The following is a 13,890-nucleotide window of genomic DNA, read 5'->3' as shown; positions in this document are numbered from 1 at the left end:
GAGCCTTTTTGGGTTGTTTTACTGTCTTAAGCAGAGCCCTTTACTGCTGCTCCAGCACTGATAACCCCATGGGATGGTCATGAGCTGACTCTGCTGGTCCTGGCATCCCCCATCCTTCAAGGGTTCGAATTTTGCCATCACTTCCATTACTGCCTCGTCATTATTTTTTACTAGAAGGGGTTTCCAACAGTTTTCTGATGGAAATGGTAAAATGGGGAGAAATGGAAGCAGATCCAGGCTGCAAAGGGATAAACGGGCGCCCAGCCATGTGGGAGCACTCCCCATAGTCACTCACAACCCTTCCTGCTGCCTTTATAAACCAACAGCCAAGCAATCCTTCCCTGAAGCTCTTCGCAATCACTCAGGCTGATCAGAGAGCAGCACTTGCACAAAATCAAAGTGCAGTTGTTTCACTTCAAAGAGCATTATTTTCCCTCAAGAGCCATTTATGAAACGAAGATTGCCATCAGCCCTAATAAAGAACCTTTCTCCCGAGATGCACTGTGCCACCCTTGTACACTGAACACATTCTGCTAACATGGATCATCTGCAAATGACTGGAAAGCGAACCAAGCTTCACGAGGACAAAGCAGGATCACCCTTATCCTCTAACCTCAGTTTACACCCCATCCCCTTGCAGGACCACAGCACCTTTGCAAACCTCACAGCATTCCTTGCAGCACTGGGTGCAGTTCTGGTGTCCTCAGCATAAGAAGGCCATGGAGCTGCTGGAACAAGCCCAGAGGAGGCCACGAGGATGCTCAGGGGCTGGAGCAGCTCCTGTATGGAGCCAGGCTGAGAACACTGGGGCTGTTGAGCCTGGAGAAGAGAAGCTGCGTGGAGACCTCAGAGCAGCTTCCAGTGTGTGAAGGGGGCTACAAGGATGCTGGGGAGGGACTCTTCATCAGGGACTGCAGTGATAGGAAAAGGGGTGATGGGTTCAAACTGAAACAGGGGAAGTTCAGGTTGGAGTTAAGGCAGAAGCTCTTCGCTGTGAGGGTGCTGAGGCACTGGAATGGGTTGCCCAGGGAGGTTGTGAATGCTCCATCCCTGGCAGTGTTCAAGGCCAGGTTGGACAGAACCTTGGGTGCCATGGTTTAGTGTGAGGTGTCCCTGCCCATGGCAGGGGGGTGGAACTGGATGACCTTGAGGTCCTTTCCAACCCAAACTATTCTATGATTCATAACCCAGGAGTAGATTACAATACCCCCAGAACTGTAACTGGTACAAGCAGCCACATTCTCCCAGGCACGTGGAACCCAAATCCCTGTAAGCATCACTCATCCCTGTGGAAATTCAAGCAGCAGAAGCAGAAATGAAGGATTATTCTGCACCGGGCAGTGCAGGGGCTTGTTTAGACAAGCAAGTTTCGACACTGCTCCAAGATAAAACACGTGTGAAAGGCAGTTACACAGGCTGGAGTATCAACTGAGTGCAATTTCACCTACTAAGCGCGTCCCAGCAGCTGCTGTAACATTCCAAACCGGAGCGTGATGCCTCCTCTTAAAGAGTGCTTTGGTTTGGATTACCCCTCGTGACCCGCAGGGACCCGCAGCCAGTGAAGTGCTTGGGAACCTCCTGAGCTGTTCTGCAGCTTGGAGTGAGCACTGAAGCCCTCAGGAAGGCTCCAGAGGAGTAAAAACCCTCGTAGTAAGCATGGAGTAAAGGACTGTCCCAGCAAGAGGCAGGGACAAGCATCCCCTGAACAAGCTGCAGGCAGGCAGACGTTGGCTTGAAGTGACATGTTCAGGCTCTTAAAGGTTTTTCCCTGTCAGTTATCACTGAGGACTTTATAGAGCCAGGGGGTTTAGGGGATGGAAAGCATCTAAAATCCTTTTGGCCAGAGAAGAGATCTCAGGGAAATGGTCACACACTCTAAGGAGATGGACTGCTCATAGAATCATGGAATTCTATGGGATTGGGTTGAAGGGACCTTAAAGCTCATCCAGTTCCAGCCCCCTACCATGGGCACGGACACCTTCCACTAGAGCAGGGTGCTCTGAGCCCCATCCTGCCTATGCAGAAGGATCAACACATAGGCACTACTCCAGTGGCCAGCAAGGATATTATCCCATCCATTAAGCTACTTGCACCACGTTGGGTTTCACTGAGCCCAGCACACAAGGGCCTCTGACATGAGAGATGAGACCAAATCACAGCTCCCAACTGACGTTGGGATGCAGCTATAAACATCACAACCACATCCACAGTCGCGTTTCCCACAGCAGGTAATGGTGATGGACAAACACGCACATGAACAGACGAGGTGCTTGTGTGCAATACAAAAAGGGGAATCTGCAGCCCTTCTCCTACCTCTTTTGGCATTTCCCGTGGGAAGAAGAAATAAGGCACCGCAGACAGGGCCACGAGACTGGCTGCCATCAGGAAACCCAACCACCAGGCTCCGACCCACCGCGGGTCCTTGTTTGTGAGCTGGACTTTGCCTGCAACGCAGATAGAGATATGGGTGTTAAATCAAAGGTGAATGGAGGGATCCCGAAGCGATGGTGATGGGTGTCCCAAACATCATCCAGCTCCAAAGCAATGGCTCCCAGTCTGGGGAGCATCACTTTTGGGGGCTGAGCAGCCTTTGCCCCCAGGTCATTCCATGGTGTTAAATCACATTGCATTCTTCTTTATCACCATTTTTAGCGTCTAAAAACCCACTGAGCCCTTTGGATGGAGACAACTGGGACAGGGATGTCCTCGAGCTGGAAAGGCAAAGGAAAGCATCCCCATCACAGCCTTTTCAGATAAGGGATAACCATGTTGTGACAAAGCTTGGAAATACTCAAGGGGATTAAGTCATAATATCTGCCCATAGGACTTCCTTTCCCTTTTCTTTTCCTTTCCTTTTCCTTTCCCTTTCCCTTTCCTTTCCTTTCCCTTTCTTTCCCTTTCCTTTCTCTTTCCCTTTCTTTCCTTTTCCTTTCTCTATCCCTTTCCTTTCCCTTTCCTTTCTCTTTCCCTTTCTTTCCTTTTCCTTTCTCTTTCCTTTTCCTTTCTCTTTGACTTCCCTTCAAGAAAATCCTTTATTAGGATGAAAATGGAGTTAAGTAGAGTTCACTTTCAGCATCCAAGACCACTGGTTTAGATTTCTTTGCAGTCTGGCTACCCACACAAGGACCTGATTCACAGCAGGACCTGGACCATGGAGCTGTTCCCACCAGTCTGGTCCATCAGCCAGGGCCTGGTTTGCAGTTCAGCCAACAGAACCCCTTCTTTAAAAAAGCTGGAATACGGATTATATTCCTTCTTCTTCCCCCAGTTTATCCCATCCTCCTCTCCTGTCGTCCTCAGGACACTGCCAAAAATAACATTTTCTGTGGGGAAGGTACTTGGCGTTAATAACACAGAACATGCAGGAGCCAGGATGCAAATTCACAACGGGGCGAGTGTGAACCAAGATCTATTTGCACAGGGAAAGGGGATACCTGTGGTTAGGCTCTAGTCACGAGCAACCCCAGGAAATGAGTGCTCCCAGAAGCCTCTTTGTTCACGGTGAGGTTTAACACAAGTGAGCTGTGCTCACTGGAGGGGTGCAATTAAAACTGAAATCAGTTCGCTGGATTCGGCACAGCGGATGCGGCCGCATCTCATCCCCCATCTATGGTGGGAGCAAGCGATAGGCCAAAGAAACTGGAGCATCTCCTCCCTGCACGATGCCTTCAGCAAACTGGGGGTTTAAATCTCCTCCTGAATAAACACCAATTGTGTTCTTTCATAGTTAAATTTGATTAGGGAGCTCAGTTAGGTTTAGCATGATGCAGCCACAGCTCGCTGGCTGGTCCCAGTGGGGTGAAAACATCTTTAGGCTGAAGATAGCTCTAAAACTGGGTGTTCTCCAGTTCTGACTACTTGGACACATTTCTCACTCAAGGTCCATCTGCAGAAGATGGTTTAGAAGAACTGAGCATCAGGGTGTGCAGGCAAACAGCAAACCCTCATCCCATTGCTCCATCAGGTGATGCAGGTAAGACAAGACTGCAGACACCTCTCCATGGTTCACCCACTGAAGAGGATGGATAGCTACAGCAATAACCCTCATAGGAGGAGGCAGCTCAAGACTAGAGTGTGCTCTTGTGCTGCAAACATCATATAGGTATATAGTGACAAAGTCCAGGGCAAAAAACGACTGGTGAAGGCAGTGAGCAGGAGTAAACCAGAGGCCCTAAAAGGAGACAAAGCTCCTAAATGCATCTGTATTATCAATACGCACTGCTCATCCAGCTCCATGCCCGACACTCTATCTCCCCTCGGGCAGGTTCAAGCCATTCCCCTTGTCCTGTCCCTACAGGCCCTTGTCCAAAGCCCCTCTCCAGCTTCCTTTGGACACCCTGGTTGCACCCTCATCCATGGGGCATTGGGATGCCCGGAGAGCAGCTGGCTCAGGACATGGGATGCAGTGTGAAGGATGCTGCTGGGTCTCCAAGGACACCTTCGCTCACCTCCAGTGACTTTGTCAATGTCCACGTAGAAGCGCAGCATGGCAGAGCCCAGCATGAAGGCCACCCCTGGCCCGATGACAGTCACAGAGAACAAGATGCCTGCAGAGGGGTGAGAGCAGAGAGGGAATACTGAGGCAGGATAGGGCTGGACCAAGGTCCACCACATCCTCCTCCAGCACAGCTGCTCCCCTGGCAGCTTTCCTACCTCACACCATTCGAAGGACAACAGCCCCGTGCTTTCCATGTTCCCTTCACAGGAAAGGTTTTGCAAAACTCAGACCCTTCCTTCCCCTTTTCTTCAGCTTCCTACAAAGACTGAAATACACCCAGGAACAAGATGTGCCCCTTGGCACAAGAAAGGCAGGAAATGCAATGGTGTTTACAAGGGTAAGGTGATAAAAGTTATCAGCAAACTCTCCCGTATGGAATACTGATAAAAAACCCAAATGCATACAAGATCCCCCTCGTAACAGATGAGCCTTTCAAATAGGGTTCAGAGGTTTGAAGCATGTACCGGAGCACAATCTAATGTAGTACTCCCAGTTTCTTGATGGTAATAACCTGGGTTTCAGCCACCCTTGTTATCCAATTCAGCTAGAAAAGGGCCAGCAAGACCTGCAAAGACCATCCCAGCACCCTTGAGCCATCTCTTTTAGACACCAAGCAGTTCTCCAGCACCCCCTCTGCTGAAGGATACTTCCCTACTTCCTAGGTGCTTGACCCTGCCTATTGAGCTTCCTATGATTTTCCCCATATCTGACCAAAGTCTTCATTGCTGCATCTTAACCCCATAGCTGCTGTGAACAACAGAGATCAGATTATTCCTCTTCTCTGTGCTGAAGCCTTTCTGGAGGAAGACATGGTTATGATGTTCCTCTCCATCTTATCACTCCATCGTGTCCCCTAAACCGTATTTCCCAGTACTCCTGGTCTCTGCAGCTTGTACAAGCTTGAAGCAGATGAACTGTTTCTGCAGGAACCTTGTAGCACTGGGTAGAGCAGAAGGGATACAGCAACCCCCTGCTCTCATTAACACCAATTAGCACCTAATTATCAACCTAATTCTGATTTGCCCTCTTCATCATAGAAGCATGGAATGGGTTGGAAGGGAGCTTAAAGCTCCTCCAGCTCCAACCCCTGCCACGGGCAGGGACCCCTTCCACTGGAGCAGCTTGCTCCAAGCCCCTGTGTCCAACCTGGCCTTGAACCTTTGTCCCAAGCCCCTCTCTGGGTTTCCTGCAGCCCCTTCAGGCACTGGAGCTGCTCTCAGGCCTCCCCTTCAGGAGCCTTCTCTTGTCCAGGCTGCCCCAGCCCAGCTCTCATCCTGCCTGCCCACAGCAGCCCCAGCCTTACCCAAATAGAGGGGGGAGTTCCTCTCACTGGCGAAGTCGTCGATGTAGGAGATGCCGAAGGGCTGGATGGGGACACCGCCGATGCCCAGCAGCGCCTGGGCGATGAACATGACGAGGAGAACCTCGTGGTTCTCCCTGGCAGCATGGGGGGTGCAGCCGGCATCACTGGTGTTCCCCTGGGAGCCCGGGACCCCGGCCTGGCACAGGTCGGTGGTGTTGCTGAACACGCCTGTGATGAGAAGGGAAGCAGGACTAAGGAGCTCTCTATGGAAGAAGAGCTTCCCTAGGACAGCAGCAAGCACATAGATATAGAAACATGGAATCATGGAATGGGTGGGGATGAAGGGACCTCAAAGCTCCTCCAGCCCCAACCCCTGCCACGGGCAGGGACCCCTTCCATAGAGCAGCTTGCTCCAAGCCCCTGTGTCCAACCTGCCCTTGAACACTGCCAGGGATGGAAATGAGAACCCATTTTCCTCAGAAAGGGATGTCAAAGTGAAAGTGCTGATTCCAGCACCTTCGTGTTCCTTAAACCCCTGGGGGAAGGATAGTGGTCTTTACAGCAGGATTGCCACGGTTGTGCTGCATTTACATGCAGCCCTGAGTGCTCACACAGCACCTGCACCAATGCTGCTGCAAAGCATGGCTGATGGCTTCCAAACTGTCCTTAGCTCCTGACCCCTGTTTGCAGCCATGGTTTATTCACCCATTAAATCACCCATTAAGGCTTTGGTGACTGCAGCTGAGCTCTGTCTGATGAGACAGGGAAAAGGTGGTTAGTGGAGGCTCCTGCAAGGTTTGCTGGAGCTTCACAGCAGGATTTAGGAGGGTAAGAAGGCAGTGGCTGTCTCCTTTCTTTCCTTTCTCATTCCTTCATCTTATTTCAAGGAGAAAATCCCAAATCCATGACCTGTTCCTCCACGAGCGATTCAGAGCTGCACGTTTCTCACAGGAGGTTGATTCTCTGGTGGGGTCTAGAGCCTGAAAGCATTCACAGAACCATGGAATGCTTTGGGTTGGAAGGGATCTCAAAGCTCCTCCAGCTCCAACCCCTGCATGGGCAGGGACCCCTTCCATAGAGCAGCTTGCTCCAAGCCCCTGTGTCCAACCTGCCCTTGAGCACTGCCAGGGATGGGGCAGCCACAGCTTCTCTGGGCACCCTGTGCCAGCGCCTCAGCACCCTCATAGTAAAGAACTGCTTCCTTATCTCCAGCCTGAATCTCCCCCTGTTTCAATTTGAACCCACAGACAGCCCAGCTACACTGAGGCTGCCAGGTGAGATGCCCCACAGGCAGAAGTTAGGTGTGAATCCAGCACTCACCCATGGCAGACAGCACTGTTTCACCCCCAGAGCTGCCCCATCGGGATGAGACAAGCTCCTTCCCACACCTCTTGTTTCCTCCCATAAAGGTGACAGAGCTCATGAGACTTTATCTTGTCTACGTTAGGACAATAAGGGAGCAATTCATATGCATGAGGACAACTCGGTTCAACATATGGAAGACGAGAGCCCCAATGGCTGGAGAAGACCTTCCCAGTACCTGCTGTTTGTCTGCTGTGTGGATGTGCAGATGACAAGGAGAAAGAGGAACAGCCTATGTTCTGATTCTTTTCATGCCTTTCCCCATGGTTCCAGCTACCCCTGCCTCTGCTTTCCACCATCCATTGCCTCTTAGGACCTAGATGATTTCAACCCCAGACAATTCAAACTCCTTGAGGGCAAACCTACAGTCTTCAGCTCCCAAACCCTCCAGGGAAGGTCTCATTTTTACTGTCCCCAAAGGCACAAGATAAGCTCCTAGAGTACCTACTGGCAACGGACTGGTCATACTTGTAGGGTCCCGTTATGAAGTGGGGCAGAGACATGAGGAACCCAGCCAGGGAGACGAGGATGGCTCCGCAGCCGATGAAGCGAGGTCTGTGCACCCGGCTCCCGAAGTAACTGATGAAGACGATGAGCAGCGTGTTCCCCACCTGCAGCAGGACACACAGACCAAGAGGTCTCACCGGGGGGCAGCAGGAGCGTGGGGAGAGCATTCGCCAGGAGAAGCAAGCTGGTTTTCACCTCATTGAAGGACGCCAGCAGCCCCGAGGTCTGGCTGGAGAGGCCGTAGCGTCTCTCGATGGTGGAGATGGAGCTCTTCAGATAACCAGAGACCAGGAGCTGGGAGAGCTGCAGAAACCCGTGGCAGAAGACAAAGAACTGCCAAGACAAAAAGAGAGCATCCAGCACGGTTACTGTGAGCTGCAACACAACCCCGTGCAGCTCCTACACAAAGGCATGATCACGGGATGAGACCTTGGGTGCCATGGTTTGGTGTGAGGTGTCCCTGCCCATGGCAGGGGGTTGGAACTGGATGATCTTAAGGCCCTTTCCAACCCAAACCGTTCTATGATTTGACGATTCATTGGGCATAAACCTTTCCCCGTGAGCCTTTGAATTACCCACCATCAATTGTCTTCTGAAATGAGGTCATGGCCACTAAACAGCCCTCTGCCAGCAGCGCCCATAGGGTCAGTGTTTGCGAGGAGGGTGCTGTTTCTTCAGCTGGAAGTGGCTTTGGCCAACAGATCGCTTCATTGGGACGCTGCAAGTTTGTGTTGGCTTCGACCCCGAGATCCAGCAGTGGAACTGGGACATTGCACAACGCTCCTGCTCCTGTCCAGCCCGAGGCACGCAGCCATTCCCAGTGCTGGCAGCAGCTCTCCTGGCATGGGAGCGAGCCCCTCCAAACACAGCAGCAAACAGCTCCTCTGGAGAGAAGCTCGGGGGGATAATTTGGACTCCCTGATTTCCTTTCCTTCTTGTGAAGCTCCGGATCCCAAGGGCACATCTCCTTTGGGAAAACGTGACGGTTCTTTTCTATTTCGGGGAGGAAATCGTGTCAGAGAGCGTCACCTCCCAGAAAAACATCTGACCTCATCTCTTGCAGGGTTCGGGATGTGCTCAGCTGCCCAGGAAAACACATGGCTTAAGCTGCCCCACCATTACCAAGAGCAGCATCCCTCTTCCTGCCCTCACACAAAAAGCATTCGGCAAGTGCCAAACGAACTGCCCTGATAGGGACAGAGACCACGTCCCCTTCACCCACAGCCCTGCAAAGGACTAGCAAAGGCAAGGAGCTGGCAAGCCATCTCCTCTCCTGCTGCTGCATGGCTCATTCACAGGCATCCTTTCAGTCCGTCCTGGGTCCAGCAGTAGCAGTCATGTTTCTCCTTCGTGCTAGCTGGTGCAGTGCTGTGTTTTGACTTCCAGCCTGTTGGTGAAGCCGATGTTTTGGGTTGTTGCTAAGTGATGTTTACCCTGACCAAGGACTTTGTGAGGCTCATGCTCTGCCAGGGAGGAGGGGAAGCCGGGAGGAAGCAGAGATGGGGCGCCTGACCCAGGCTAGCAAAGAGGTATTCCATACCACAGCACGTCATGGCCGGGGAGGGGGGTAACTGGGAGTTACCTGGAAGGACACGGACTCGTTTCTTGGCTGGTGGTATCGTATTCTCTTCCCTTGTTATTTTCCCTTATCCTTGTTGTAGTTGATAGTAGCGGTGGTGATCTGTGTTGTACATTGGTTGCTGGACTGTTCCTGTCTCAACCCATAGGAGTTGCACTCTTTCGATCCTCCTCCCTGTTCCTCCTGGAGCGGGGAAGGGGAGAGCCCTCGATTGCTCTCAGCCCGGCACCACTCACAGGGTGGTTTGGGTTGAAGGGACCTCAAAGCTCCTCCAGCTCCAGCCCCTGCCATGGGCAGGGACCCCTTCCATAGAGCAGCTTGCTCCAAGCCCCTGTGTCCAACCTGGCCTTGAACACTGCCAGGGATGGGGCAGCCACAGCTTCTCTGGGCACCCTGTGCCAGCGCCTCAGCACCCTCCCAGGGAAGAGCTTCTGCCTAAGAGCTCATCTCAGTCTCCCCTCGGGCAGGTTCAAGCCATTCCCCTTGGCCTGTCCCTACATCCCTTGTCCCAAGCCCCTCTCCAGCTTTCCTGCAGCCCCTTCAGGCACTGGAGCTGCTCTCAGGTCTCCCCTTCACACAGCAGAGGGGCAGGATCCCCTCCCTGAGCTGCTGCTCACGCTCTGGGGTGCAGCCCTCTCTCTGCACTGGGTCCTCACAGAGCTGCTGCCCTCAGCCTTGGATACAACCCCAGATCCACAGGCACTGCTTTGGCAGCGCTGTTCCCAGTCCCTGGCCAGGGCAGGGCACTGCTCTGGCTCTGTGTGCTCTGCAGCCAGCTCCCATCAGAGAGCAGTTTCACCCAGAGGAGCTGCTCAGCCTGGCCCTGATTTCCGCTGTGTCTCATTCTGATCCAGGGCTGAAGCGTGGTCACTGCCAAACCGGACTGCTCTGCAGGCAGAGGGACAGTTTACAGCACAAAGAGGATGGTGAAGCTCCCTTGGCTCCCGGAGAGCTGGCGCACGGGAGTACGGGTACCACCACCACAAGTGATGCGTTGGCATCATGCAATGCAGGATCTTCCCCTTTCCAGGCTCATGTCACAACCTATGTTTGGAGTAGGACAATGTCACCCAGCCAAAGGGAAGCTTTCCCAGAGCCAGCTTTGCTAAAACTCCTGCATTCCTGCAGGACAGCCTGGCTATTCCCAGCCACTGCTTCCTGAATACACGAGTTCAGATGGAAATTCCGAAGCTAGATTCGTATTTCACCCAGGCATTCATAGCATACAGCCCAATGGGTATCCAGGGTCTTCATGGCATGATGGTTTACATCAGCTGCCCACCTCTGCCCCCCCATCCTCTTCAGCTCAGGAGGTCAAAATGGGTCGGGAATGGGAATCCGGTGTTTTATTCTCCCCTATATTGGCACTTTAAAGCGCTAAATCCCTGCAAAGGACTCGCGGTGGCTTGGTGTCGGCATCACCATCACAGCACGGCTGCTGTTCTGCCCGGGAAGGAAGGAGCAGACTCAGGCGCTCCAGATCTGCTGGAGAGATCCATGTGCTCCGGCTGCACACGCGGTGCTGAGCTTGTCCTGCGGCACAGAGCCGCTTGTTTACATCCCTGTTTCTGCTCAGGACATCTGGCTCTTGACCTGCATGGGCAGGAGAGATGCTTTTTGCGCCTGGAAGAAGACACCATCACTGACAGCAGCGTGACCCAGTAAACAGAGTTAGAGCTCTCCCAGCTGCCGCAGGGCACAAGCTCAGCTCTGCCTCGGAGCCACAGGCACCTCCACGTTGCCAGAGGTCATCCGGACATGCACAACCACGGTGAACTCCTGCCCCAGGAGCTCTCGGCTGGGCTAAGGAAGCCTGCTTTCATCTGAACCCTTCCTGTCAGCAAAGCCTGCTCCTTCCTGCTCCCAGGGGAAGCAGCAAACAGCGGGGTTGTTCTGAATGAAGGCAACCCATTAAAATCACATTACACGTGCGTATCAGCTCCCAGGAAACAAACCTCCCAACCTAGAGCATCCCTGCCCACCCTCTCAAAGCACAGGCTGTGGATCCTGTCCACTCACAAACCTAGGGCAGGCTTGGAAGAGGAGTGTGACACCAAGAGCCCTGGTTCAGGTCCCCTCCACTCTAACGCAAGCTTAGTTTTGGCTAAGTACCAAAGGATGAGTCTATACCTGTAACCGAAACAGGCCAGGGTCCATACTCTGACACTAAGGTCAGTGGGAAGGGAACAGGCTGCATCCGTCCTACCAAACTCACTGAGCCTTCAAAACAGGGTGGTTTCACCCCACCCCAAATGCTTGCTAGGAATGGTCCTGCTCTTCAGATCACAGAATCACAGAGTGGTTCAGGTTGGAAGAGACCTTAAAGCTCATCCAGTTCCAACTTCTGCCTAAGAGCTCAGCTCAGTCTCCCCTCGGGCAGGTTCAAGCCATTCCCCTTGGCCTGGCCCTACAGGCCCTTGTCCAAAGCCCCTCTCCAGGTTCCCTGTAGGTCCCCTTTAAGTACTGGAAGCTGCTGGAAGGAGCCCAGAAATGCGACCACACCACGATGCTCATCACCAGAGGGTTTTGGCTTCCTCCCAGCAAGCTGCTGCCTGCAGCTCTGCTCATCCAGACCAAAACCCTGCACTGGAAGGAGGATCCTGCACTTTCTGCAGCCCGCAGAGCACCACAACCTGAGTGCCTGCAGTCTGCTTGGGTTTGGAGATGCCATCCACCCCACAGGTCCTGGGGAATGAGCAATAGGGGCGAGCAAAAGGCAGGGTCAATGCAAGGGTATGAGGACATCATTGGTGCTGGGGCATCCTGAGGGGACTGAAGCAGCTTCAGGAAACTGGAGGTGGAGAGCAGGAGTCCTGGGTAACACCAGGAGCTGGTGGGGTGGTTAAAAACAGCCCTGCAGGAGCCCTCAGGCATGCATCAGGTCCCACGGAGGGAGCAGGGATGATGAAAGAGCTGCAAAGGCATCCAAGAGCAGGATGAAAGGAAGGGAAGGAAATACCCAGGGGCTGCTCAGCGGAGCTGCTGGAGATCAAGCCATCAATAGCAGGTTCTAATTAAACACTTCCATCTCTTCCCTTCAGCATTTGCCTTTTATACAATGCATGCTAAAACCCCAGCACGAGAGGAGCCAACATTTAACACTTTGCACTGCGTGTGTTGAAAGAGCAAAGGCCAAGAGGTTTGTAAGAAACCCCGATGTCCTCGTGGTAACTGCAGTAGATGCTGCACAAAGGGGTTTAGACACAGAACCCCAGAGAAAGGGAGGGAATTTAAAGTCAAAATCAAGATGGAAATGGTTGAGAAGGAAGAAACAAAGAGGAATGCAAAGACCATTGTTCTCCAGCTTCCACAGGGATTCCGAGTCAACTGGTTCTGGGAAATCACATAGGAAAACCCTGCTCTTTTGCAAGATCTCCCAGAGTTTGTGTGTTTCCCATTTCCCCGTGGTGGTGATCTACTTTGCTAACGCAGCAGAATGGACGGTCTTGCAGTTAAAGCCCTGTAAGTCTCCTTCTTGCTCCTCAGGGAGCCATTGTGGACAACCACGCTCACCACGGGGCAGTTTTAGGCTGGGAAATACTTCCATGGTGAGACACAGAGAGCTGGTGATTGCTAGCGTGTGATTCCCAGTGTGTCCCATCGCAATGGGATGATGGTGGTGGGTGGCCGAGCCCCAGCAGTGCATCTATCACAGGGCTCCTATGGGGCCTGCCATAGTATTTGGACCATGGTATTTGGTCTAGGGCTGACCACGCAGCCTCAGATGCCACCCTATGCCTTTCCCAGCTGGATGTGGGACACAGTCCACACCACAGGGCAGGCAGATCCCCTGTGTCACCATCCCATGCCATCTGTGACTTCTCCCAAGGACCTGAGGCTGGGGTCCTTCCATGCCTGGACTTGGACTCATGAGATCAGCCAGCCTGGATCTGATGGGTTACCCCAGGAGAGGGTCTGAAGGTGACCTGGGTGTGCAGACACCAACCCTTTCCCAAGGCCTGGATCCTGACAGCAGGATGCACCCACAGAAAGCCACGAGCAACCCCAAGCCCAGCTCTTTCCCCACCAGCGGCTCTGCCATGCTCCTAACACCTCCCTGCTGCATCAGTTGAACTAAAACAACCCAGAGAATCCAAACAGGCACTGGTGTAGCTGAGGAGGAAGAAAGGGAGAGGTTCATTAACGGCTTGCTTTAATAAACAGCTCGGAGGTGTTGTTATAAGGGCCTGCTTAGGCTCTCTGTTGAGATCACTCCCACCACAGCAACCAGAGCAAGGGCAGAGGGTGCTGGGTACCAAGGTACCTCTACCACAGACAACCCCTTTGCAGGGCCAGAAGAGCAACCCTCCTCCTCTGGGGATGTGCCACCACCACTTCCCACCACGGAGAGGGCATCTTCCCAGAGGGAAGAGCAGCATCCCTGGTCTTTGCTGAGTTGCCTTCACCCATGGGCAGTGATGTCCCAACCCAGTGCCTGCATCCTCCACAGTCAGCCCTGGGATGGGTGCATCTCCCCTCTACCACACACCAAAGGAGGAGTTTCTCTGCCATCACCGATTTTTGGAGGAATTCATTGATTTTCTGCTTTTCTCTGTATTTTTATTTATAAATGTATAAAATATATAATTAAGTTATATCTTAAATTCTATTCTATTAATTATATTATTAAATATCATTTAA

The 13,890-nt window shown here is 52.7% G+C and overlaps 1 protein-coding gene across 3 annotated transcripts in view; it reads right to left on the bottom strand.

The window, feature by feature from the left end:
* Positions 1–13,890, bottom strand: part of SLCO2B1 (solute carrier organic anion transporter family member 2B1) — a 56,511-nt gene that overhangs the window by 24,978 nt on the left and 17,643 nt on the right. Inside the window, exons 3-7 of one of the 3 annotated variants that reach the window (XM_061442150.1) lie at positions 7,866–8,003; positions 7,612–7,774; positions 5,802–6,029; positions 4,446–4,547; positions 2,314–2,441 (exon numbers count right to left, since the gene is read on the bottom strand). In XM_061442150.1, coding sequence (XP_061298134.1) covers positions 2,314–2,441; positions 4,446–4,547; positions 5,802–6,029; positions 7,612–7,774; positions 7,866–8,003 — 759 coding nt within the window. Of the gene's footprint in view, positions 1–2,313; positions 2,445–4,445; positions 4,548–5,801; positions 6,030–7,607; positions 7,775–7,865; positions 8,004–13,890 lie in introns of those variants that run through there. The other 2 variants (XM_061442149.1, XM_061442151.1) reach the window with 2 other exon arrangements.

This window comes from Pezoporus flaviventris, unplaced genomic scaffold (assembly GCF_033815535.1).
Source record: "Pezoporus flaviventris isolate CSIRO_AGI_PZ_B2104156 unplaced genomic scaffold, CSIRO_AGI_Pfla_v1 ptg000215l, whole genome shotgun sequence".
Lineage (NCBI taxonomy): Eukaryota > Metazoa > Chordata > Aves > Psittaciformes > Psittacidae > Pezoporus > Pezoporus flaviventris.
This window is presented reverse-complemented; position numbering and strand designations above follow the sequence as displayed.